General features: G+C 38.3%; 1 protein-coding gene across 1 annotated transcript in view; it reads right to left on the bottom strand.

The window, feature by feature from the left end:
* ZMAT4 (zinc finger matrin-type 4) overlaps positions 1–27,360 on the bottom strand; it is a 303,196-nt gene that overhangs the window by 83,458 nt on the left and 192,378 nt on the right. The window contains exons 4-5 of the mRNA XM_027865263.1: positions 18,696–18,758; positions 9,135–9,368 (exon numbers count right to left, since the gene is read on the bottom strand). Coding sequence (XP_027721064.1) covers positions 9,135–9,368; positions 18,696–18,758 — 297 coding nt within the window. The remainder of the gene's footprint in view (positions 1–9,134; positions 9,369–18,695; positions 18,759–27,360) is intronic.

The raw sequence follows: 27,360 nt of genomic DNA, 5'->3' as shown, positions 1-27,360 counted from the left end.
ACTCTGACATTCCATATTTCTAGGATTCCTTCTCAGTCTAAAAGATGTGTCTTATTCTTCCATATACACAGCTGAGAGTTCATGCCAGCTAATTGTAGTTTTATTTGAAATAAACAAAAATAAGTTTATTTAGAGTTTAAAGAGGGGAACATTTTCCCAAAGGAGCTCTAGTGTGTGTCAAATTAACCCTCTGTCTCCTCCTAGACAGATTCTCCTAACTTACACTTTAGATTTTACCTTGAATGTTTCTAAATAAGAAAGTGCATTCTCTCTAGGTTTTATGTAGCAGATAGATTTAAGCTGGGGAGATGACCTGCGAGGTTCTTTCTGGCCCAGGGAATTTTATGATTCTATAATTCAGTGACTTTCCTTTTTGTGTGTGTTATATTTCACATTTAGGAGGAGGTGATTGTTTTCTCATCCCCTCCCCCCACTTTGAATTAATACTGGGAAGAGGAAGGAGCAAGGGGGAGCTTTGGTTTTTCACAACTGCTTCCCATCAAAATTACAATACAATTCAAGAGGAAACACATAATGTATATTTATACGTATTTTAGCCAACCTCATTTAGAATGCCAATGATGTGTTAGTTCAAAAAGTCCCAATTTTTTCTCATTATTATCATAGAGGTCTTGTTCTGTTTCACCAAGTTGTTAACTTTCTTTCCTTCTTGAAATAAGTTATCATTATTATCATTATTATTATTATCAGCACTTGAAGGTTTACAAAACATTATACATGTGATATCTCATTTAATCTTCACAATGACCCTTTGAGGGAGATGCTTTTTCTATCCCCATCTTACAGAAGAAGAAATTGAGGCAAACAGAAATTAAGTAACTTGCCCAGGGTCACACAGCTAGTAAGTGTCTAAGGCAGGATTTGAACTCACGTCTTCCTGACTCCAGGTCTGGCACTCTTACTCACTATGGTGCTGCCTAGCTGCTCCTATTACCTTGTATTATTTTGCATATACTTTGTATTTACTTATTTGGCTATATGTTATATATCACTTTCCTTCACAACTCCCACTAGACCATAAACTCCAGTGTATCCCCTATAGTTAACACTGGGCTTTGCACCTACTAGGTGTTTAATAAATGTTTATTGGATTGAACTGAGTTTTCTAAGAAGAAGCAGGCACCACACTTTATAGGGAAGAGAAGCAAAGGGAAGGAGAGGGAATAAGCATTTATTAACCACCTACTACATGCCAGGCACTATGCTAAGTGCTTTACAATTATTATCTCATTTGATTCTCACAATCTGGCAAAATACATGTTATTATTATTATTTCCATTTTTCAGATGAAGAAACTGAGGCAAACAGAGGCTAAATGACTTGCCCAAGGTCACACAACTAGTAAGTGTCTGAGGTCATATTTGAACTCAGGTCTTCCTGACATCAGACTCAGAACTCTATCTGCTGTGCTACCAGCTGCCTCTTTAAGAGGGAAGGAGGAGGTGTTCCTTCAGGCCAAAAGACTGTGCATATCAAAAAAAGCAAACTTAAAATGAAAATTATTTATCAATTATTTATCTCTTTAAACCATAAATTATATTCAAGCAAAGCCTGGAGGTCTGTCTACCAACACCTTTAGAAATGGTGTCATTGGGGAATAATACAGAGGCCTTACCTGGGTACTAAATACTGAGGCATTAAGAGTCAATCACAAATCATTAAATCCCTAACCAAGCTGGGATCGTAACATAGGAATGTGCACAGGAAAATTTAGTCATAAAATCATAGGATCAGAGTTTTTCCGAAGGCAGGGACATAAAACAAGATTTAATCCAATCCTCTCATTTTACGGATAAGGAAACTGAGGACTTGGGAAGTTAAATGAGTTACTAAAGTTCAATTTACTTGAGACAAAGCAAAGTAATTACATTCATTGACTTATACAATGAATCTTAAAAGTTTTTTCATATCTTTAAACATTTTTAATATGCAATAGGTCTTGCTTTTGCTGCAAGAACTTGTAAACAATTTGGCATTGAGCTCACAAGATTTTGACACATATTCCTTAATCCTTCTTCATGAAAACACACCTGGACATTAACAGCTCATTTTTTAAAAATCTAGCCTTGAGTACAGTCCATAAATTTTCAGTGGGGTTTAAGTTATGTGAGCTCTCTGGTTACTGAAGCAAATATATCTACATCCTTTATAGATTCGACTAGATAAAGCATTTATTAAGCTCTTACCATGTGCCAGACACCATGCAAAGCACCAAGAATACAAGCAAGAACAGCAGTCCCTTCCCTCAAGGAGATTGCATTCTACAATGGGAAGACAAGAGGGGCAAGATGGAAAAGCAGTGTAAAGAGGGGAGAGGTTTGGAAGGGAAATGGGATGGAGCTGGGTTAGAAGTGAACATGGCTGCTGTGGATGCTTCCACAAATGGAGGTTGGGGAGCAACCAAAGAGAGTAGGAGTCTGGTGAGTGGCGTCATTGTCAGTGTGAAGGAGCCGCTGGGGAAGAGGTGGGAAAGTCATGGTGGGGGAGGGTTTGAGCCAGGTTAGCAGTGGTATAAATTTCTTAACCTTTTGTGACATGTGGCATGATAACAGGTCATGTTTCAATATTCTGTCTAATGCCCCGGGAAGCTCCCTTACCATCCTGTAAGACCTCATCAGCTTTGCTACCCCACCTCATCTATATTGCTGTTGTTAAGTCATTTTTCAGTCTTGTCCAATTCTCCATGACCCCATCTAGGGTTTTCTTGGCAGAGATCCTAGAGAGGCTTGCTATTTTCTTCTCTAGCTCATTTTACAGATGAGGAAACTGAGGCAAACAAGGTGCAGTGACTTGCCTAGGGTCACACAGCTAGGAAGTGTTTAAGGCCAGATTTGAACTCAGGAAGATGAATCTTACTGATACCAGCTCTATCCACTGTGCCACCTAGCTGTCCCCACCTCATCAATTCCCTCTACCTTTCTGATTGGAGGGTAGGGCTATGAACTCCAAACCTCAGTGTAAAGAGAGATCTCAGCTCGGGCATTTCATCATTTCTTACCTGGCTTTGCTACATTAGGACTTCTCTGACTTCTCCACCATGCCCCCTTGTCCGGTACCTTCTTCTCCCCACCCCCTTTCAGCAGCTTTTTGTGTTTTGTCTTCCCCTTTAGACTGTAAACTCCTTGAGGTCAGGGACTGTTTCTTTCATATTTGTATCCCCAGCAATTAGCACAGTGCCAAGCACATAGTAGGTGCTTAATGAATGTTTATTGACTGATAATTCCATCTCCATTTGGTAATTTCTCTAATTATAGAATCATAATTATTTCTATAATTATATAAAGGTTAAAAAAGGTTAAGAAATGAATTCAACTGCTAACCTGGCTCAGCCTCCTATGACTTTCCCACCTCTTCCCCAGCAGCTCCTTCACAATGACAATGACTCTCCTCACCAGCCTCCTACTCTCTTTGTTTAGTTCCTCCCCAGCCTCCATTTGTGGAAGTACCCATGACAACCATCTTCACTTCTAACCCAGTTCACTCCTACTTCCCTTCCCAATCTCTTCCTGCCCCAACTCTTTATGCTGCTTTTCCACCTTGCCCTTTGTTGTCTTCCTTGTAGAATTTAATCTCCTTAAGGGAAGGGACTGTTATTCTTTTTGCTTGTATTATCAGTGGTTTGCATGTTTCCTGGCATATGGTAAGTGCTTAATAAATGTTATATCTAGTTGAATCTATAAAGAATGTAGATAAACTTGCTTAATGACCTGAGAACTCATATAATTTACATGTATGTAAATGTGAAATTATTTCTATAATTATAACATTTTGGTTATTATGGAACACCTATGTTTGTGTTTTTGAGTCATTTCAGTTGTGTCCAACTCTTTGTGACCCAATCTGGGGTTTTCTTGGCAAAGATACTGCAGTGGTTTGCCATTTCCTTCTCCAGCTCATTTTACAGATGAGGAAACTGAGGCAAACAGGATCACACAGTCCAAGGTTGATTTTGAACTCAGGTATTCTTGACTCCAGGCCCTGGGTTCTATCCGCCGTGCTACCTAGCTGCCTCTATGTTTGTTAGTAGATTCCTATATTTATCAGAGTTCATCCTTCTCTCAATGAGTCTTCCAGATCAACTAGAAGTAAGAGAAAATTCCCAAAATATCTTTTTGAGTGGTATTTTACAGCCTGATGAAGATGTCCAGATGTTAGGATTAGTCAATGATTTTGGTATACTCTTGAATGAAAATATGAGATTCATTAGTAAAATTTCCTATTTTGCGACCTTCAGTACTTCTGTATTTGTATTGTGTTGCCCATGAGAAGCCTTTTTTTTCTTCATAACAGAGGCCAGCAACAGTTTGGATTTTTTTGTTTGTTTTGTTTTTCATTTCCCTTTTCACTGATTTTCCAATTTCAAGAAATCTCTGCCTCACTGCAGAGATATCATTGGCAACCTCTCCAATCGCTAGGTCCTTCTAAAGGCCTTTTCTCATTTTCTGAGAATTAACTGGGCTATTACATAGCAATGATCTATCAGTTCTTGGTGGTGTTTTCCATTTGGGGCCACGTTTTTTTTTTTTTTGCTTTTTAGTGCTACTGATCTTGTTTTGTTGTGGCTTTGAATGATCTTTGACATGCTTGATTTACTCATACCAGCGGTCCTGCAATATCTCTAGGAGTCAATGAAGTATGGTCTTTAAGAGCCATATCGTAGGAAGAATTAATATCCATTTTTTAAAGCTACTAAATTAAAAACACAACAAAAGACCAATGAAATACATGTGTACGGCCTACAATCTGCCACTCAACTGACAGAGTGCTAATTAAAGCTGGAGAATCTAGCTCAGTCTAGTTTCATATGGTTAAGGTCAACGGTTCTGAGTCAGCTTGGTGTTGGCTGACAGCATGAATGACCATCATTGTTAGAAAATTAAATTTAACATTATTACTTTTCCCAAGTAATTCAAACACTATTTATATACATGTATATATGTATGTATACTCATACCTATATGTATACACGCACATACACATATATATATAGAACATATTTACACACGTATATGACATGGAAGGGAAAGCAAGAAGAAAAATAGAAATATGGTCTGTATAAAAGAGGTATGTAGTTAAGAGAGAGATATAATAGCTATATATCCATGTATGTATATAACTTCTATTATCCATACATGTTTATGATATGAAATAATATCTATGTGTTCATATATTCACATGTGTATATACATACACATAGGACTACATATCATATGTATGTGTATATAATTTTTATTTTCCTGCCATTTAATGACTCCAGGAGAGAGGGAATCTGAGATTTGGAGTTAGGGAATTTAGGTTTGAATCCCAGGTCTGCAATTTATTATCTGTATGATCTAAGTCATAGAGGATGCAATAGATACAGTCTCTCACTGTATTCTTGTGGACAAACTAAAGAAATAAAGACTGAATGACAGTCCAGTTTGGGGGACAGGAATGGTGGAAGGGGTGGTAGTATTTCCTCCCACCTACTTATTCATCATCTTACTACAATCTGGTTTCTAGCTCCATTCTTTGGAAACCTCATGATGGCTTAGCAATCAAATTCAATGATTCTACCTCAAGTATCATTCTTGTTGATCTTTCTGCAGGAAGTATACCAGGGATCACCCATTCCTTTCTGTTACGGCACTCTCTTCCCCAAGGGCTTCTGCTACATATCCTGATGTGTTTCCCACCTGCCTGACCCCTGCTTTTATGGTTCATGCTTCTCTTAAGATATCCTTACCCTTCCTCTCTTTCCTCTCTCTACACCCTCCCCTTTGGAGACATCTTCTTTACCTATGGCTTCAATTGTCATCCCTATCAAGATGTCTCTCAGATCTCTAGACTCTTCTCCTGTCTCTCCTTTGAGCTCCACACCCACATTTTCAGCTGCCCCCTGAACACTCCAACCTTGATGTCTCAACAGAACATTAAACTCAACATGTCCAGAGCTGAAATCCTCATCTTCACTCAGACCCTGCCATAAATTGCCTGTTTCTATTGATGGCTGCACTCCCCGGCACAAAAAAAGGTTTACAAGCAATAAAAACACAGACTATAAAGACCAAAAATATAGAATAAGAAAGATAGCTTAAATACAAGGTTTCCCCTGAGCCAGTGTAATTTTGAGGTTAAATAGCTTAGAACTGAACTGAGACATTTGGGGACACTCTGTGTGTGTACATCAGTATGCATACATACAGATGCACATATATATATCTAAATATGCATGTACATGTGCATACATATGTATGTGCTATATGTACATTGCTGTTCCTATGATGTGTGTGCATATATATACAGATATTTTATATACTAGTGTGCATTTATACATATGTGTACACATATAAAATTACATAATTATATATATAGTACTTTCTTATATATACACGCAAATATATTCACAGAAATATATATAGTGCTCTGACATATATACACACATAATCATATAAATATACATATATATTTCAGAGGAGAGAATATTTTAGCACTTCAAGGGATCCATGAATCATTATATGACAGTGGGGTAGGAGAGCAGGAGTAGCTTAAGTGTGACTTGCAAATTCTCCTCGCCACCCCACTCTCAGCCCCTCATTTAGTTTCCAGCCTTCCCCTGCCAGATATAGACCTAGTGCTGAATCCCAAGTAAGTAAGCTTTCAGGCTTCTTTACCCTTCCCCACCTCAGGCAAATCCATTGCCTACTTAAAGTGAGAAAATCAGTCATTAAGCAGTTATTAAGTGCCTACTATATGCCATGTGCAAAGCACTAAGGACACAAAGGCAAAAGACCATCCCTGCCCTCAAGGGGCTCACCATCTAATGAAGGAAACAGCATGCTAACAACTATGCACAAACAAGCTTTATGCAGGATCATTTAGAAGTAATCATAGAAGGACAGCACTAGGATTGAGATTCCCCACTCATATTATTCTTTTAGTAACTTCTAATTCCTTTGCAAGCTATCATTATGAATCCATTGGAGATTTCCGAGCAATCATGACATAATCGATATCTTTAAAAGAAGCCAGGCAACCCAAGTGCTCAGCTCTCAGGACTTGGCAGTGTGGCAGTGTACTATGATAAACCTTTAAGTAAGTGTATATAGCACATATTATCAGGATGTTTCATACGGCTGGCAAAAAGGTTAGTTTCAAGGACAGTTTGTTTGATGCTAATCACATTCCACGTGCAACTGAGTCAGAGTCACATTGAGTTATCAAGTCAAGGTGGATCCTTTTTGTCTTTTATATAAAAGACTGACTGCTTAAATGCTAAAGAATTCAGATGCCCAAGTTATTAAAATATGTGTCTGTACATAAAAGATGAAGCACCAATCATTTAGAACAGGGAAGGAGAATTTCCTCGAGGAATAACTCTTCTTCAAGTCATAATATCTGGCAGAAAACATAAATAAAATCCTCTTTTGCTCCTTCAGTGCCCTGCCATGATGGAATCCCCTAACAAACTGTGCTCATTCCTAGGAAGAGGGAGGTGCAGCTTGGCCTTCAGCTATGAGAGGCTCTTACACCATTTTGGATAAATTCTATGGTGAGGGCAGTCCCCCAAGAAAAAGTGATAATAAAAGGTTTCCCAAGGCACTTGCAGAGGAATCATTTATTGTTCTGAAATATTAAACCCTTAGTTTTCCCTTAGCTAAGAGGGATACATAATGACGTTATATCTTAAAGTTGTTGGTTTTTTTAATCATGAGATATGTTGAAGAAATGGCCTACAAGAAAGCACCGAGATCAGTTTAAATGGCTTTGATGGAGTCAGATAACGTAGAACTAGGAATCACCTAATCTGAACCTCTCATTCTATAGAAAAGGAAGGAACCTGTAGCCCAGAAAGATTACGCATCTTGGTGAAGGTCACTCAGTGACAGAATCAGGACTCAAGACCGGCACTCCAAAACGAATGCCCTTTTCACAAAACCACAACACCTCCCTATGAAAATACATGGTGGAAGTAATTTTTAAACAGAGACAGGAAAAAGGAAGCAGCTGCTACTTATTTTATGATACTATTATCTACACAGCTCAGTATTCCTCTAGATAGAACGTGGATTCTTCACCTTTTTGTTGCTGTGGCTTCTTTGGCACTCTAGTGAAGCTCGTGTACCCTTCCTCAGAATGATGTTTTTAAATACATAAAATAAAATGCACAGAGAACTAAGAGTATGTATAAGTATGTGTGTACACATAGTCACTATTTGCCACCATATATAAATGTATATATATGTATATGTGTGTGTATGCATATGTGTATTATATATATAATGTGTGTGTGTGTGTACACACATATACAATATACCAAATTGGCTATGTGTGTGTACACACACACATAAAACACATGTGTATGTTTATATGTATATATGTATACATATGCACACACATATATGATGACACAATTATGTGATGCAGTAAACACAGTTTGGGGTTGGAAATCAGGAAGATCTGAGTTCAAATGCTAGCTCAGACACTTACTAGCTGTGTAACCCCGAGCAAGTCATTTAACCTCTATTTGTCTCAGTTTCCTCATCTATAGAATTAAGACGATAGTAGCACCTACCTTGCAGGGTTGTGAGGAAGGATCAACTAAAATAATATTTGCAAAAAGCACTATGATGCCTGGCGCATAGGAAGCACGACATAAACTAGTTATAATTATTACACATATATATATCATATATAGTTTTCTAATGTTAAAAAAGCAAGGTTATAGGTCCCAGGTTAAGACTTCCTGGTCTAGAGGCAGTGTGAGGTAATGAATGGATAAAGCCCAGGACTTGGAGTCAGGAATACTTTAGTTGAAACGCAGCCTTTGACCCAAGTCAATGTGCCCATTAGCAAATCACTGAACCTCTATGAGCCATATTTATCTCCTCTGTAAGATGGGGATCATAATACCTGCAGTACCCACCTCACTGGGTTGTTGTGAGAGTCACGTGAGATAGCACAGGAATGTCAGTGACCGTTCCTGCCCCAATACACCTAGTGGCTATGACCCTGGTATTTTCTACTCAGAATCCGAGGATGGAGAAGACACAGAACAGGAAACATCAGAACTAAATAGTCCCCATTGTCTTAGAGCCTGCACCTTCTGCTCCTGAGTAATTCATCCCCCTTACCTCTCAACTCCCCCAGATCCAGCGTCTTCCCTAGTTGTTCTAACAAATCCACCCGGGCGGCATTCTTTTTGTGCTTTTTGCCTTCATAGTGCTGCTGGGCCATCAGAGGGTTATTGAACCAGGCTGCACAGAGCTGACAGTATCTGTCCGAATCTTTTCGACGATGGGGTGAAGACATGGCCACCCCTGGGGTGCTGGCCGCGTGGGGCGGCTTGAGTGGACTCAAGGGGGTTTCTGAAAGAGAAAACAGTCAGACGTAAAGGCTATAATTAAGCCATGATTGCCTACATTTTCTTCCCAACACCTGAAGTTGAAAGATACCCCCACATTAGTCACCAACTCAAGAATCAAATATAGCAACTTGAGAGCTGAATATTAAGCATAGCTACTTAATTAATGTCATGCACAATAATAATAGCTCATATTTATATAGCCCTTAATAGTCACTTCTGTACATGATCTCACTTGATTGTCAGTAAACTCAGCGAGGTAGAGAGTGTATTCATAGCTGTGGTTTATAGCTAGGAGACTGAGGCTCAGAATGCTTGATAGAGTTGCCCAAGGGCATATTGTGGAACTAAAATAGTCAATAGGATTGTATTCTTAGGTCTAAAAGGTACCTTAGAAATCATCTAGTCCAGAGGTTCCAAATCTGGAGTCCACAGACCCCCTACCCCCAAGAGTCTGTTGGTAGATTTCAGGGGGTCCATGAACTTGGAAGAGGAGGAAGTTATATCTTTCCTTCTACTAACCTCTAGCTGAAATTTAGCATTTCTTTATTTAAGAATGTTTCAAAATATTTGAAAAGGGGGTCCATAGGCTTCACCACACTGCTGAAGGAGCTTTTAACAGGAAAAAGGATAATAACTAGTCCAAGCCCATTATATTACAGAAAAAAAGAAACTGACTGGCCCAGAAAGAATACATTCCTTGACTAAGGCCAGATGATAAGAGTGAACACTGACTGTATTTCAGTGTTCTTTCCACTACATCAGGCAGCAAGGTGATGCTGTGAATTGAATTGGACCTGGATTCAGAAAGATCTGAGTTCAAATCCAGCCGTGTGATCCTGGGCAAGTCACTTAATCTCTGTTTGTCTCAGGTGCCTCAACTTGTAAAATGGGGATAATAATAGCACCTACTTCTCAGTGTTATTATGAGGATCAAATGAGATGCTATTTGCAAAGTGCTTAGCAAAGTGCCTGGCACATAGTAGGCACTTTGTAAGTGTTACTAGCTTCCTTCCTCCTTCCTATATAAGAATGCTGCTCAGTAGAAAATGTAACAACCTAAGACTGACCTTCAGACCTAACAAAATAATACTATTATGATTATACAGAATTCACACAAAAAGTAGGAATGACCTAATGGCTAGTAACCCTAGTTATGTTTTCATCAAGTGAGAGACCATGGAGAGTGCACTGTCATTGTAATTCCTTAGGACTCATCCATCAATTGTCTTTGCCAACCTGTCTTCAATGAAGTTGAGCAACTACCAAGGCCTCATAATTTATCGATAGCTGAGTTTTCATAGAGTTATGCAAAAACCTGACAATCTAAGGAACAAGCCTCCCCCGGGAGGAAAGATACAATGTCCTTTGCTAAACTCTGAAAAAAGATTTATTTCAAAATCAACATTGAAGTGAAAATTCATTTTTATTTGAAATGCACAAAATGAGAAAGGGAAGCACTAGTGAATGAGCCCTGCTCTCTCATTTCAGACATCGCTCCCTGCTGCAGCCTGAATATATTAGAGATAAAATTGAGACTTCAATAAATCCTTTAAAAATGAGGACAGATTTCTTAGTAGTGCCATAACTGGGGGCAATTTGCTTCCCCAACCAGAGCCTCAGTTTTCTTTTCTGCAAAATGGATCTGAAATAGATGATCTATAAGGTCCATTTCCCTCTAATGGACTCTTTTCTCTTCTAAAGCCCCTCACTGCCTTTACAATCATAAAATCCCCTTCAGTTCTTGTTCTACGTTCTATGCTCTAAAGGCCTTTCTAGTTTAATAATGAATAACAATAATAGTAACTACAACACAACAATTATGGTATTTATATAGTGCTTTAAGGTTTGCAAAGTGCTTTACAAACATTATCTCATTTTGTCCTCACAACAACCCTAGAAGCAGGTGCAATTATTATCCTCATTTTACAGATGATGAAACTGAGGCAAATAAAGATTAAGTGACTTCTCTAAGGTCACACAGCTAGTAAGTGTCTGAGGCAGGATTCACACTCAAGTCTTCCTGTCTCCCAACTCTGCTGCTCCCTCCAACTAGCTCCATCAATGACACTGATATGAATAACGATGATAACATACATTGTCAAGAAAATAATAATAATAATAATAATAGTTGCCATTTACATAGAGCTTTAAGGTTTGCAAAGTGATCTACATACATTATGTTACTTGATCCTTATAAACACCCTGGGACGTAGGTATGACAAGGAGAACTACAACCAGTGTTTGCCTCTGTAAGTCAACTGCAGGGGGTGCTGAGAAGCAAGCACCTTGGAGCTGTTACCAGGATGATGGAGGAGCCCCTCCAGCTACTGACGTGTGGACCAGGCTATGCCAAATATATGCAAATTATACTAATTAATTACACTAATTAATTATGTTAGCAACTTATTGGCTGATATTTGAGTGACATTTGGGGAGAAGGGTCTAAAATAATTTTTTTTTGTTTGTGTTAGGCAATGGGGTTAAGTGACTTGCCCAGGGTCACACAGCTAGTAAGTGTTATGTGTCTGAGACTGGATTTGAACTCAGATCCTCCTGATTCCAAGGCCAGAGTTCTATCCACTGCACCACCTAGCGCCCCTGATCTAAAGTCATTTTGAGCTGTCAGTGTATGTTCTACTTTCTTAGGTTCTTTCTAGGTATAACATTCTATGTCTATATTCTAGGATTCCTTCTAATCCTAGCATCTATTTCATTTAATATTCTAAAATCCCTTCAAGATCTAACATTTTGTGATTCTGTGGTTCTAAGTCATGTAAAAGAAGATATATTGATTTTATTCTGTGTGTATGTGTGTGTGTGTGACAGAGAGACAGAGACAGAGAGAGACAGTGACAGAGAGAGAGACAGACACAGAGACACAGAGACAGAGAGACACACAGAGAGAAACACAGAGAAAGAAAGAGGAGGAAGAAGAAGAGGAGGAGGAAAGGAGAAGAGAGGCAGAAAGGAAAGAAAAAGAAAGAATGAGAGAGAGAGAGAGAGAGAGAGAGAGAGAGAGATTGACTACTTTAAAAATTACTTTTCCAGTTGATGCTTTAAGTAAATTTTTGTTTTGTTTTGTGGTCAGGGGGAGGCAAGGAGAAGAAAGTTTGCAGGGATTGCCAGAGTATGCAGGAGTAGATATTTCTTTTCTAAATTGATAAGAAATTTATCACAAGCTACAGCATTTCAAGATATGGACAGTTTCTGTTATTGATCTGAAGTATTGTCAGCCTGTGTGCTTACAATCTGGTCTAGATCCAGAGAATATGAATTTAAAAGGAAAGTCAAGAACAAAGACATCAGCTTCTCGCCAAGGCCATTTCTCAGGATTCTTTTAAAATTATGAAGTTACAGAATATTTGAGCTGGAAGGAGCCTTTGAGGTCATCCACAGCAGCTCATAGATTTTCCTAGGGTCTAATGAGGGGAGGAACTGGGAGTTGAACTCAGGTCTCCTGACTCATAGCTCAGTGCTTGTTTCCTCATGTTAGGCTGCCTCTCCAAAGGTTTTGGAATAATAGTGGTCACCCAAACAGGACCTTTTGCTTCCCTTCCCCATCTCCTGAATATTTGTCGTATTCTAAATAGGCTTTGATTTTCCTTTTGAAAAAAAAAAAAACTAATTCAGATCCAAAATGTCTTGAGGACAAAAAGCAAATTCTCACATGATCTATTTAGTCATACTGCAACATAGCTGCTGCTCCTCTCAGTGTGTTTCTGCAGCGTTGGAATGCAGCTGCCAAAACAATAAAATATGGGTTTGCTTAAAAGAGAGACTTAGAACTAGGGTAATACTGTTATATTCCAGAGCACAATTAACACTTAATCAGCACACCTAGCTTACAAATTACTTTTAATTAGGTCTTTCTCTTTTAGATAAAATGCCTGACACAGAAGTAATTACTTAGCAAATGACATTTTCTTAGAAGACATCTTTTGGTATGATGGGAGTAAACTCAGAATTTTTTTTTCTGCCTTCCTTCCAGAGATTCCTTCTGATCAGAAGTTTTGGGACCAAAACAATTCATGTGAGGTGTCCTTGAGAAAACAACTTTATTGCTTGATTTTTTTTTCTTAAGGACTTTTTAATAAAATATTTTCATCTTGGAATGCAGAAAACTACTGTTGGAATACCATGGTTCAGAAGGGTTACTGTTAATAATAAAAATATTGATCAAAAGTTTACTTTGATGTTTTATGGTGGTCCATATGGTGGACCAGCAAAATGCAACTTACCATTCTTTTGTTCATTGATTCATTCAATAAATACTTATTAAATATTTGCTGTATTCAATAATTTATCTACTATATCCTCATGGAGTTTACAAAATCCTCTGTCCTCATAGAGGAAACATAGTCTAGGGTGGTGGTCCTCAAACTTTTTGATTTTAACTTTTAGAATCTTAAAAAAATATTGAGAACCTCCCCCAAGAGCTCTTTAATGTGGGGTTTTATTTTCTAATACTTACTCTAATAGATATGAAAACAGTCGATATTATTAAGAAAATACTTTTGACTTCATGGTCCTGCTGAAAGACTCTAAGGGACTACAAAGTTTCCCTAGATCATACCATGAGAGCTTCTGTGGACTAACTATGAAAGTTAGATTCAGGAGGCAGATCCTTGGTTTCAAATCCTAAACCTGCCACCTACTAACTATTTCACTGCTTAATCTTTCTGTCTCAGTTTGCTCATCTGTGAAATGGGGATAAGAATATCTCTACTTCACAGAGGTATTGTAAGTTTTAAATGGAGATAAAGCATGTAAATTGCTGTGTGAACCTGAAAGTTTTATTAACATGTCAGCTCTTACTATTACAAAGCTTACACATCTCATTGGGATGCAAAAATAAGTAGATGCAAATAGGCTTAACAAATAATAATTCGTGGAAAATACATTAGAGAAGTGGGGGAGGGGGAAGTGCTATGATGGAGGGAAAAGATCCAAACTTCACAATCTGAAGAACTGGTGGTTTTGAAGTATAAATTTACTTTTTCCTAGACTGGCGTACATACACACATGCACAAACTTTCAAAGAGGATACACTGGAATTTAGATTAAGGTCAGAAGGTATTACCTTCTAAAATTGAAGTTAATAAGAAGCAACATAAAGATAGAACATTAGGAAGCTGTAGCAGTAGACCATTCCAAGAAATGATATTCCCAGATTAGAGAAGGGAAATCCATCAACTTTCAAGAGCATGACTAAAATATCCTTTTAAAAATATATTTTTCTCTGGTTCTCTGATCACCAACCAATCTTCTCTTTTATTATTCCAACACCTACTGTCTAGGATAGAACAGTCTCATGCAAAGGCTTGAGGAAATTCTGATTTTAAACTAATAAATTGATATTCTACTCTACAATTCATTGTTTTTTTTTAGTTTAGGTAGCATGGATTTGTATCACTGAGCCTGCACACCTCTGGGTGAATTGAAGGGGTGATATTTCTGAGACTACCGAAATGAGGATCAGACCTTTGATCTGAAGTGACCCCTCTAAACCATAGGTCACAGACTGGCCATTGGCTATACCTCCTCCCCCAACCCCAGCCATCTTCTTTAATATCATTTTTTAGATGAAATAAATTGATTTTATCAATTGATGCCTTCTATATAACAAGGAAGTTAGGTGGCACAGTGGATAGAGTGCAGGGCCTGAGGTCAGGAAGACTCATCATCTTGAGTTCAAATCTGACCTCAGAAACTTACTGGCTATGTGACCTTGGGCAAGTCACTTCACCTTGTTTGCCTCAGTTTCCTCATCTGCAAAATGAGCTGGAGAAGGAAATGGCAAACCACTCCAGTATTTATCAAGAAAACCCCAAATGGGGTCACAAAAAGTCAGACACAACTGAAACAACTGAACAACAACAATCTTTTATATCACATACTACCAGGAATGATATAAAATTGACCATTTATCAAATGAGGCAATAGTACCTAATTCATTTAAAAAAAGCATGCCTTGACTTATGAATTATAACAGAGGCAAGATGATGCAGGGGCAGAGCACTTTATTTAGATCAGAGGATCTGTGTTCAAATCACCACTGCCATTTTCTGGTCCTGTGACTTTGAGTAAATCATTTAATTTTCCTTGACTTCAGTTTTCTCACCTATAAAACAAGGATAATATTTTTTATAATCTAAATCACAGGGCTCTTATGAAGAAAGCATTTGTGAACTTTAAAATATGATGTCACTTATTATTATAACATTCTGAGCTTCACTCAAATAATTCTGCTCAACATTCCATTTTTCTTCTAAGTATTCTGTTACTCTTTTCTCTCTTCCACCAAAACCCAGGTTCAGGTTTCCTTTAGTGTATGTTCTTGCATGTAAGCCCATCAGATGCTGACCAAGGATTAAGGGGCAGAGAAAGACAGTGTGTCATGAAAGAAAGGGAATCGGACAAATGTGAGAAGCCCAGGGTTGTGAGGGTCAGATGAGTTAAATATAGTACAAACATTTGTTTTTTTATATATTCATTCATCCATACACCCACTTGTTGGTTTGTTCATGGCATATGGAGTCAGACAACTTTTGTACAAGAAGGTTCTTTGCTCAGGAAGCTCCAGTAGCTTTTTCTTTCTTGTCTCTGGGATGAATAAGTCCTTCTGTTTAACATGTAAAGCTCTTCATAATCTAACTCTGGTGACCCTTCCAGAATTACTGCACATCACTCTCCTTTACTCATTGTTCCAGCCAAACTGGCCTGTGCCTTGTTCCCCTTCTAAGGCATTTTTATCTCTGGCCTCCAGGCCATTGCAGTCTGGAATGCAAGGTCTTTTCACCTCCACCTTACAGGATCCCTAGGTTCTTTCAAGGCTTGCAATTAAGTATCACTTCCTAAACAAGGCCTATCTTGATCCCCTCACTTACTTGTCCCTTTGCTCCTAAAAATTCTCCATCTCTTCTTTTAATAGAGGGCAGAGACTATTTCTTTTTTGTCTTTGTATACTTAGCACCTACCATGTTAACTATCAGGTAGGGGTTGCTTAATGAAAGCTTATTGAATTAATGAATGAATGAATGAACACATATACAGGATGAGAGAAGAATTTATTGTACACTGGAGAAAAGTAATATTTGATTAGTTTAGTTCCATTGTCAAAAAATCACCCGTTGCATGTTTCCAATTTTCATTGTCTCGGTATTAGGTAACATATACAAATATGCAGTAATTTTCTCCTCACCCTGAATGCCATATAAAAACTATTTAAATATCATTGTTTTGGCTCATCCCTGAAAACTACCTTATAGATAGTCTCAGGGATAGGGAACTTACAGCCTCAAGACCACATGTGGCCCTCTAGGTCCTCAAGTGTGGCCCTTTGACTGAATCCAAATTTCACAAAACAAATCTCCTTAATAAAAGGATTTGTTCTGTAAAACTTGGACTCAGTCAAAAGGCCACACCCAAGGACCTAGAAGGCCACACGTGGCCTGGAGACTGCAGGTTCCCCAACCCTAGGACACATAGTCTAATGGTGGATTGCTTGGGCCTTTCTGGCCCTTTTACATTATACCCTAGGATTTTTTTTTTTTTGCAAAGACTTAAAATTGAGAATGAAATATTTGTATGATGAACAACTAACTATAATGCCCTGTAGATGAGTTTTAAACACAAGGTCTCATATGAAAAGAACATAGCATTAAGGGCCAGGTGACCTAGATTTAATTCTCGTCTCTATAACTAGCTGGCTGAATTTCGGGCAAATCTCCTCCCCTCTCTGAGGCTTGTTGCTTCAGTTATAAAATAAGGTTTTGGACTATAAATTTATAGAGTTTAGGACTGGAAGAAGCCTTCAGAGTCATCTAATCCAACACTCTCATTTTACAGATGAGAAATTGAAGCTATTGTTCTTGGAATAAAAAAACAAAACCAAAAACCTGGGTTTAAATCTTAGCTCTGCTATTTACTGGCAGTGTGACCTTGGTAATGTCATTATACCTTTTTGAGAATTAATGTCCTCATCCATAAAATGGTGATAGTTTTTTGGCATGTTGTCCCCTCCCCCATTAGACTATGAATTCCTTAAGGCTATTTTCACATTTTCACCTCTCTTTGTATCCCCAGTGCTTGGCAACATACCTGGCACTCAGTAAGTACTTAGTAAATGCTTGTTGACTCGATGTGACTTGGTGCTAATAGTATTTGAACTACCCATATTCTGGAAGTAGAGTTAGGAAGATCTAAGTTCAAATCTGGACTCCAACACTTCTTGATTATGTGACCCTTAGGCAAGTCAGTGATCTCCATTTGCCTCAGTTTCCTCATCTATAAAATGGGGATAATAACAGTACCTTCCTCCCAGGGTTATTGTAAAGATAACAGAAGATAATATTTGTAAAGGGTGTTGTAAAACTTTAAGAACTACATAAATCCAAATTATTGTTTGCTATTATTATTATCAGGAAAGTTCTTTACAAACCTTAAAGCTAAAGAAATGGGCTGCTTTTCTCCCCCCCCTCTATAATTTAACATTAGAGATAAAGTCCTGGACCTGAGACAACAAACTTAGGTTTGCCTCTGAGCCTTGCTAATTATTTGAGACTGACCAAGATCATGCTTTCTGTGCCTGGAACCCACTACTCAGACAAACATTAGGAGGAAAATGACAAGATAACGAGGTGGTCAGGGGTGACATCTACTCAAACCTTTCTTTGCGTAGTGCTGCTGGGTGATTCAGTAAGTGACTCACAAGTGACTAGCTCAGCTGGCACGTTCCTTCCCATGATTCATGAGACTAAATCCAAGCACATCATCTTGGAAGTACCAAGAAACCTGCTTCCCTGTAAAGACACCCTGCCTGAGGTATCAGGACGGTTGTCACTTCTGTCCCAGCTAAAATTGTACCTTCCATAGGAAGCCTTGCTTATCCATCTCCCCGTTCTAGTGTCTCTGCTCTGTTGACTATTTCCTATGGATCCCTGTTGGTATATAGTTGTTTTTAATCCTCTCTCCCCCATTACACCATAAGTTTCTTGAGGGCAAGGACTGTCTTTTGCCTTTCTTTGCATTTCCTTTGCTCAGCACGGTCCCTTACACATAGTAGGTGCTTAATAAACTCTTGTTGACTACTTGTCCTAGAAACTGAGAGGACCACACTGCATTATTTAACAACTATGTAACTGGATGGATTCACCACCTAGTAAAACATTAGCTCCTTGAGGGCAAAATGTCCATTGACTTATCATGTAACCAAGCAGGAGGAAGCAGTACCATCATCCATAAGAGTTTGGGAGTCAATGCTGTAGCGTCTATAGTGAAGGTTGCCATGCAGTAAGGAAGCACCCGCTGATAGATCTTAAAGCCTTACCCCGTAGTTCCTCCAGCTGGGCGCCTTCACTGTGCTGCACTCTCTGCTCCTTGCCAGCATTCCCTGTAAAGAAAAGATGAAAAAAAATACCAGGAATATTCTCCCTTCCCTAAAATGTACTTAGAGGCAGGAATCAGCATGGTACCCTGGAAAGATCATAAATTTGGAGTCCAAGGACCTGGGTTTGAATCTAGGTTCTACCAATTCCTACCTGTGTGATCTCAAGAAAGAGACTTCACCTTAGTTTTCTCAACTGTGAACAGACAAGCTTGGATAAGATTATCTCAGATAATTTTCAGCTCTAAATCTTAATCTTAAATCTAAACTAAAATCTCTACAATGTCTCCCTCCTACCCTTTCCTCTTAAAATACCGCAAACATGGGCCCTGTATTGACTATATGTTAGAACTTTCCTTGTTCACTGGGGAACAGGACACTGGAATAACACAACAAGGAACCAGTCAGAAGGATTTCTGAGGCTCAGAGATGCTTGACACACCAATGATTCTTTGTGAGTGAATTCTAGCCAAATTTGGAGATGCCTGAGGTGCCAGAACCCACAGAACAAGCCTTGTTCAACTCAAGGGCAACCTTGGACCGAAGCTACAGACTCAAGACCTTATTTGAGATTTTCTAAACATACTGGCCTATTGTGTCTACAGACATCCCTTGCTCTTTAAACCCGATCCCTGCTTGAAAGCCTCTAGAAACAATATTATCTCATCCCTTTTCCATTTCCCTTTAAGCAGCTGAGAACTCTCTCTCCTCTCCCTTGTAAGTTCTTCTCTGCCTTACAAGTTCTTCTCAGACAATTACTGCTTTTAATTGGGCTATTGGACTCTGTTTCATTTCAGGTGCCTTAATGAGCCTAGAGGGTCTTTTGTTAACAATACTTAGCTCAGTGAAGATGCTAGCTCCTACAGGAAACCTTTACTCATCCCCTCTTGGTAGTAGCTTAATAAAGTCTTGTATTTAACTGGGTCCTAGAAGGAACCTCAATATGCTTTAACTCCAATTGTTATTTCCAGAGGAGTTCCATCAGGACTATGCTTGAAAACATATAATGAGAAGCAAGTTCCAATAGCTACTCATTTCACTCTTTTGGACAGCTCTAATTATCAGGAAGAATTTCCTTATTTTGAGCAGAACTACACCTTTCTTCAATTTTCAGCAACTATTCCCGGATTTGTCCTATGAGGCCACATGAAATGTTCCTAATGCTCCCCCCTCACCCTTTACTCATATTACTTATCCATGGTTACTTATCCATTTTTACATTCCCCTTGCTTATAATAGACCATAAAGTCCTTGGGGGGGGGGGGGGAAGTTTTGTTTTGTTTTGTATTCCCATCCCTATTACAGTGCCTTGAATATTTTGCAGGTACTTAATAAGTGCTCAATAACAAATTGAATTGGCTTGGTGTGGTAGAAAGGATACTGGATTTGGAACCAAAGGAGGAGCAGGCTTGAGTTCCAGCTCCAGTAATTAATACCTTCATGACCTCTGGCACCAAGTCATTTAACCTCTTGGGCCCTCATCTTTTTCCTCTATAAAACTAGTATTGGACTGGCTGGACACTTAAGATCCCTTTCAGCTCTAAACCTTACAATCCTACTCTTATTTTTTTAAAAAAAGATGACATTTCACAACGACAAAAAATGAGAAGGAAAACAACAAATGCCATTTATAAGAGCAACATCACGTATTTGATATTTTAAAATATGTGACATTGAACACATGGTGAGAGTAAACAGAGAGTGAGATCACCATGGCATCACTCCTGTTCCATTTTGGTACTAACATTCTAAGTATAATCAGACTATTAATGGAAATTGCCTTTTCACCCATGCCATATCCATAGATTATCAGTCTTACTAACGTTGAATTCATAGAGCATTGCTTTTTGTTAATAGAGAATAATCATCCTTTATTTCACTCACTGATTAGTGTCTAAATGTCTGAAATATGTCTAGCATCCACAGAAACATAATCTTTGAAGATTGGTATTGAATAAAACTTTCCAAAAGAGGGGGAAAATGAAAAAGATACCCCTTTTCAAGTTTCCACCGTGATATGGAAACAGAAGGGAAGAGAATTCTCTGAATTCTAAAACCTGAAGATATGAAGGAGTCAAGGTCTAAATGCCCGTGGGACTCTAATGTGGGCAAAGAAACCAAGGCTTGGCTGTCTTCTGTTTTACTTCCTCATTAGGTTACATAATGCAATTAACTCACAAATGGTAAATTTGGGGGGGAGGGGAGATTGAAATGATTATGTAACTAGGCGTCCACAAGAATAATCATCATCAAAATAATAGCCCCTGCGTTTAGAGAGCTTAGCAGTTTACCTAGTGTTTTGCAGATATGTCACTGGATCCTCACAGAGGAAAGGGGGGAAGGAAAGGAATAAGCATTTATTAAATGCCTACTTTGTGCCAGTCACTGTGCAAAGCGCTTCACATGTATTATCTCATTTTATCCTCAAAACAATTCTGCGGAGTAGGTTCTATTATTAACTACATTTTACAATTGAGGAAACTGAGGCAAACAGAGATTTAAGTGACTTGTCCAGGGTCACACAGCTAGTAAATGTCTGAGGGTCAGTTTGAACTCAGATCTTTCTGCCTCCAGGCCCAGAACTCTATTCACAACACTACTTAGCTTCTAGCTGCCAAGATAACAGTACCCCTGTTATCCTGTGTGTGTGTGTGTTTACACACACATATATACATATGCAAACATATATAAGTGTATATCTACAAACATATGTATATATGTATGCATACATATGCATGTTGTACATAATATATATATGTATATATAATGTCTTTTTTGCACAAAGATGATTACACATTTTCATTCGCATTAAACTGTGAGCTCTTTGACAGCAGGGATTGTCTTTTGCCTTTCTTTGTATCTCCAGTTCTTAACATAATGCCTGGCACATAGTAGGCTCTTAATAAATGTTTATAGATTAACCTTGATACATAGACAGGGTAGGTCTTTATTATAATCCCCATTTCACATATAAGGAAATTGAGGCTCCAAGCAGTTAAATGACTTGCCAGAGAGCTGATAAGTGGCAAAGCCTGACCTTGAACCCAATTCTTCTGAGTACAAAATGAGTGCTGTATATTTGGGCATTAACTATGTTTCTACTCTTGAATAGATCTGTTGAATTAATATTTGAAAAGTCATGTTTTCTACTGAGTTGATGTCTACATCCTTGAATCCCTCCCAGAACTTTGTTCAGACCACATGTCTGTGCCTATCACAGTATAACTGGTGCTGTTGATCTTTATTTGCAGGATGGTATAGCAGAGAGAACACTGACTTTAGGGCCTACAGAATTGGTTTCAAATCTGACCTCTGTCACTTATTACCTGTGAGACCTCAGACAAGTCACTTAATACCTCTAGACCCTAGTTTTCTCATCTATAAAATATCGTTATTGTTCAGTCATTTTTCATGTTCATGTTGACTCTTCATGACCCTATATTTTCTTGGCAAAGATAACTGGAGTGGTTTGCCATTTCCTTTTCCAGCTCATCTGACAGATGAGGAAACTGAGGCAAACAGAGTTAAGTCACTTGCCCAGGGCCACTCAGCTAGTAAGTGTCTGAGGCCATATTTGAACTCAGGAAGATGAGTCTTCCTGACTCCAGGTCTTGCTATTTATCCACTGCACCACCTACCTGACCATAAAATGTGGAGGCTGACTAGATGGTCTTCTCTACCTCTTCATCTTTGATCTCAGAGTAATGATTCTAGTGGCTTGCATGCATTTGAGTGAATGTCATAGTGAGGGTTCATGTATTTAATTTGTATCTGCTCCACTAACTCTGGATCTTGTCTTCAACATCTCACCAAAAAGTGGTGCTCCATTATATGGAATGCTAATTGCAAGAGGATCTTGTCATCTCAAAGACTTATGGAAATCTTTCCTCCTTAAAACAGTCGTAGAATCTCAAATCTAATAGAATGTAAGTTCTTTGAGGTTATATTTTACTTTTCTTTATGGTCTTAGCACCTACCTAGCACAGTAGGTATTTAATAAATGCTTGTTGAATGAAATTGATTAGAAATCTGAAAGTAATCTTGGAATATTTCACATCCAACGTTATTTCAGCAGGAATCCCTCATATAATAGCCCATCCAGCCTATCTTGAAAACCTCCCAAAGTTGCTCAATTCGTTTTTGAGCAACTCAAATTGTTCAGAAGCATTTTCTCATTTTGAGATGAAATATACCTCCCCACAGTTTCCACCTATTACCACTAGTTCTACCCTCTGGGACCAAGTGAAATGTTCCAAGACTCTCTTTGAATTCCTTCCAATACTTAAGCCAATAATCATGGCACCAGACCTCCAGAATCACAGAGAAGGAAGAAACATCAGAAGGTCTCTAGTCCAATCTGTACATAAACAAGAACCACCTCCCCAGCAAATAAACATGCAGCTTTCCTCAAAGACCTCCAATCTTCCCTCACTACCACCAACCAAGTTTCTTGCACTTCTGGACAGCTCTCATTACTTGAAAATCATCTCTTCTCTCTAACGTCCAAGTTAAACCCAAGTCTGCTCTTTGCAACTTTAAGCCACTCTTACTAGTTCTGCTGTGTTCTACATGCAAAAATGACAAGTTCCTTATGTTACACTTCCATATGCTAGACCTTCAAATAAAATTTTCTCTTCTCCAGGCCAGAAATCACCAGTTATTTCAATCAATCCTCACATAGCATGCTCTATAAATTATTCTACTTGTCCTCCTTTGGATTTTCTCCAGTTTATTATCACCCTTCCTAAAATGAGGTACCTAGAACTTAAAATAATTCTCAACATATGGTCTAATGAAGGCAACACACAATAGCACTATTTCTTCCCTAATCCTAGAAACTGTCCTTTTAATACAATCAAAGATTGTAATAGATCTCTTGGTTGAATATCACAGTGTTTAGCCTGAAGTCCACAAAATCCCTCAGATCCTTATAAAACAAAATGCTATCTGACCATACCTCCCCCATCCTAGGACTTTACATTTCTTCTCATTAAATTTCTTTCTTTCTATCTTTTTTGGAGGCAATCAGGGTTAAGTGACTTGCCCAGGGTCACAGAACTAGTAAGTGTCTGAGGCTGGCTTTCTACTCAGGTCCTCCTGATTCTAGGGCTGGTGCTATATCCACTGTGCCATCTAGTTGCCCTCTTCCCATTAAATTTCATCTTGTTTGATTCAAGCTAATATTCCTCTTTGTCAAGAGCTTCAGAATCTTGGTTCTCTCAATCCATATGTCAATTCTCCTTCCCAGTTGTGTGTTATCTGAAAATTTGATAAGCGTGTCCTTTATGCCTTCAACCAAGTCATTAATAATAATCTCAAACAGAACAAGGCAAAAGATAGAGCCTAGAGACACTATACTAGAGACTTTCCTCCAGGTCAACATCAATTTTTTTTTTATCATTCTCTTTGTGTCTAGATATTTAAGCTGCTCTGAATTTGTTGAACTACACAATTTCCAGGCCATAGCTTTTCATCTCCTCTGCAAGGACAATGTAAGAGACTTTGTCATATGCCATTTGGAAATCTAGGTTTGCTATGCCTCCCTCAGTTCCCTGATCTATGAGCCCAGGAAACCTTCTGGGGGAGGGGGGGAAGGAAATGAGATTAATCTGGCATGGAAGAAGCAGGGTATTGTAGAGTAATATAGTGCTGAATTTAAGAGACTGGGAGACTTCAATCTGAGTACTGCCTCTGACACTTAGTGTACATAAAGAAGTCATTTAATCTCACTGAGCCTCAGTTTGCTCTTCTGTAAAATGAGTTTAATAATTCCAATAACGCACAGATTCAAGTATACAGTAACAGCAATATTGTTTGAAGAATAATCATGAATGACTAAGTAATTCTGAGTATTATAAATATTCAAATCAGCTACAAAGGTCCTATGTCAAATGGTGGCCTTCTCTAGTTCAGGGTGGGGAGGGAAAGGGAAACAGATTGGAACTCAAATGTAACAAAAATAAATTTAAGTTTTAAAAATATAATAATTTCATCCTTGAAAAATAATATTTCCTGTGTCACTTACCTACAAGGTTGTTGTGAGATTCAAATGAGATAATTCACATTAAGCTCTCTACAAATTCTAAGAGACTAGAGATATATCTAATTACTATGATTCTGTCCTCTTCTTGAGGAAACCATCCGAGCTCACAGTGACCATATAAGGATTATTATGGAGAAGTTGACTTTACAAAGACAAATGAAAGTGATAAAGGCTTTATTAAAAATATAAGGAAATGATGAGAAAAATTCTGGCCTTTGAAAATCTACGTCAGAATATGAATTATTCCAAAGAATTATCTACAGTGGTCAAAACAGCCAGTCAATTGATCAAATAATTGTACACCTCTCTCTTTCCTGTGTAATGACAGCTTACTGGCAGGTACATGAAGAATTATCCTTTGGGGAAAGACTTCAGGCTATAACAGGGACTCACCTACCCAAAGCAGTAAAGACCGAAAGCAAAAATGAGAGCAAATGAGGTGGTCAACCTCAATTGTACACTCCTTTTAGCAATCAGTTCCTGAGCAATTTGTAGTAGGTTTCCTACTTTTCTAGGATTCCTTTGAACTTCTTTCAAAGCATTACTTCAGTAGATTGGCTGATTGACCACAAGGTATATAATCCATGCAAGACCAGGTCAAGTCAATCCAATCTTTTCTAAGAAATGTTCTAGGCATTCTACAAAACTTTTTTTTTTTATCAGTGTTTTAGAGAAGGTGGTAAGCATTGCATTCAAGGATCAGACAATTAACTGGAACCTTAATTATGTTGGACACAAAATCACGTTAGATACTTCTGGACCCTGTAGTTACAAATGGCATCATTTTATCATTTTCTGTCTTGGCCTTCCATCCTTACTGATGGTGAGAAGTCTAAGAGTAAGAAAAGAAAACAAGAAAAAAAGGGGACTTAAGAATTTAAATAGTCCTTAAATCATCTCATCCAACTTCCTTAGGTCATAAATGAGGAAACTGGCTATCAAAGAGCTGAAGGGCCTCCTCAATCTGGTAGTTTATCCTGTGTGTGTATTATGTACTGTACATAAATACATATATACAGACATATATATATATATACACACATATATATATATGTCTGTGTGTATGTATGTATATCTGTTTGTACATATTTGTTTTCATTATTGTCTCCCCTAATACACTATGAACTCCCTGAGAACAGAAACAGTCTTTTCCCTTTCTTTGTATCACCACTTCTTAGCAAAGAGCTTGACACACAGTAAGTGCTTAATAAATTCTTATTGACTGACTGGCAGTGCCACTATTATAATCCACATCTCAACATCCCCTCCCCAAGCTCTTGATTCAACACCACTTCATCATTCTAGGAACCTCGGGACCTGTTGATGGTCAATTTAGTCCAGCAATAAGCATGTATTAATTAGGTGATAGGTACCATGTCAGGCCCTGAGGATACAAAGACAGTCAAAGCAACAAGAACAACAACAAACCACACACTGTCCTGCCCCTCAAAATCCTGAGAGAGGGGAACAATGGCAAAAGGAGAGAGTTTGTAGCTATGTGGCTGTATGATTATAGGCAAGTAATTTCACCTCTCTGAACTTCAGTTAAAGGAAGGTAGGGAGCACAGTGAATCGAGTGCCATGCCTGGAGTCAGGAAGTCCTGAGTTCAAATCCAGCTTCAGACTCTTAATACCTGTGTGACCCTGGACAAGTCACTTAACCCTGTTTACCTCAGTTCCCTCACCTGTAAAATGAGCTAGAGAAGGAAATACCAAACCACTCCAGTGTCTTTGCCAAGAAAACCCCAAATGGGGTCACAAAGAGTCAGACATGACTGAAATGACTGAACAACAACCACGACTTCAGCTTCTTCACCCATAAAATAGTGGAAATAATATCTGTGCAGGATTCCTGTGAGGAAAGTGTTTTAGAAACCTAAAATTGCCATATTCATGTGATTTGTTAGTTATTGTCATTGTTGTTCTTAGGGGAATTTTAAAAGAACGAGTCAGAGTGGTACATTTAATGTTAGAAATATATACATGCGAGTAATAGTAAGTTTCATTTAATTGCAGCAACTCGATATTCTTCCAAAGCTGCTTATCTGTTTTCAGGCTATTCTATGAAACAATAGAGAGGCCAAAGAGGACTATTGTGGAGTCAGCTAAATAAAAAAAAAAGATTTTGAGTAAAGGTTAAAGGATTTGGAATTATATAGCCAAGAGATATGAAGCAAAAGTGCAACTTCATAACACCACAAGTACATAGAGGATTATGGCATTTGGATGATGGCCAGTTGCTCTCTCCATCTACTGGAGACAGAATAAGAGAATCTAAAACTGGAAAAGGAGGCTTTAAATTAGATAAAGAAATGTTTCCATATAAATATAGATGTCCTTGGGTAGGGGGAGAGACTTAAAGTTTCATCAGTGAGGGGAATTCCCTCTAGTAATATAAATCAGTTTAGAGTGTTGCCTGGGTCACTTCAAGGTTAAGTGTGTGTGCATTAAAAAATATGTGTGTGTATATATATATATGTATATATATATACATATATACATATGGAGAGAGAGAAAGAGAGAGAGAGAGAGAGAGAGAGAGAGAGAGAGAGAGAGAGAGAGAGA

The sequence above is a fragment of the Vombatus ursinus genome, unplaced genomic scaffold, assembly GCF_900497805.2.
Source record: "Vombatus ursinus unplaced genomic scaffold, bare-nosed wombat genome assembly UNPS02014778.1, whole genome shotgun sequence".
Classification (NCBI taxonomy): Eukaryota; Metazoa; Chordata; class Mammalia; order Diprotodontia; family Vombatidae; genus Vombatus; species Vombatus ursinus.
Note: the sequence above shows the minus strand (reverse complement) of the source record. Positions and strands in the feature narration are given on the sequence as shown.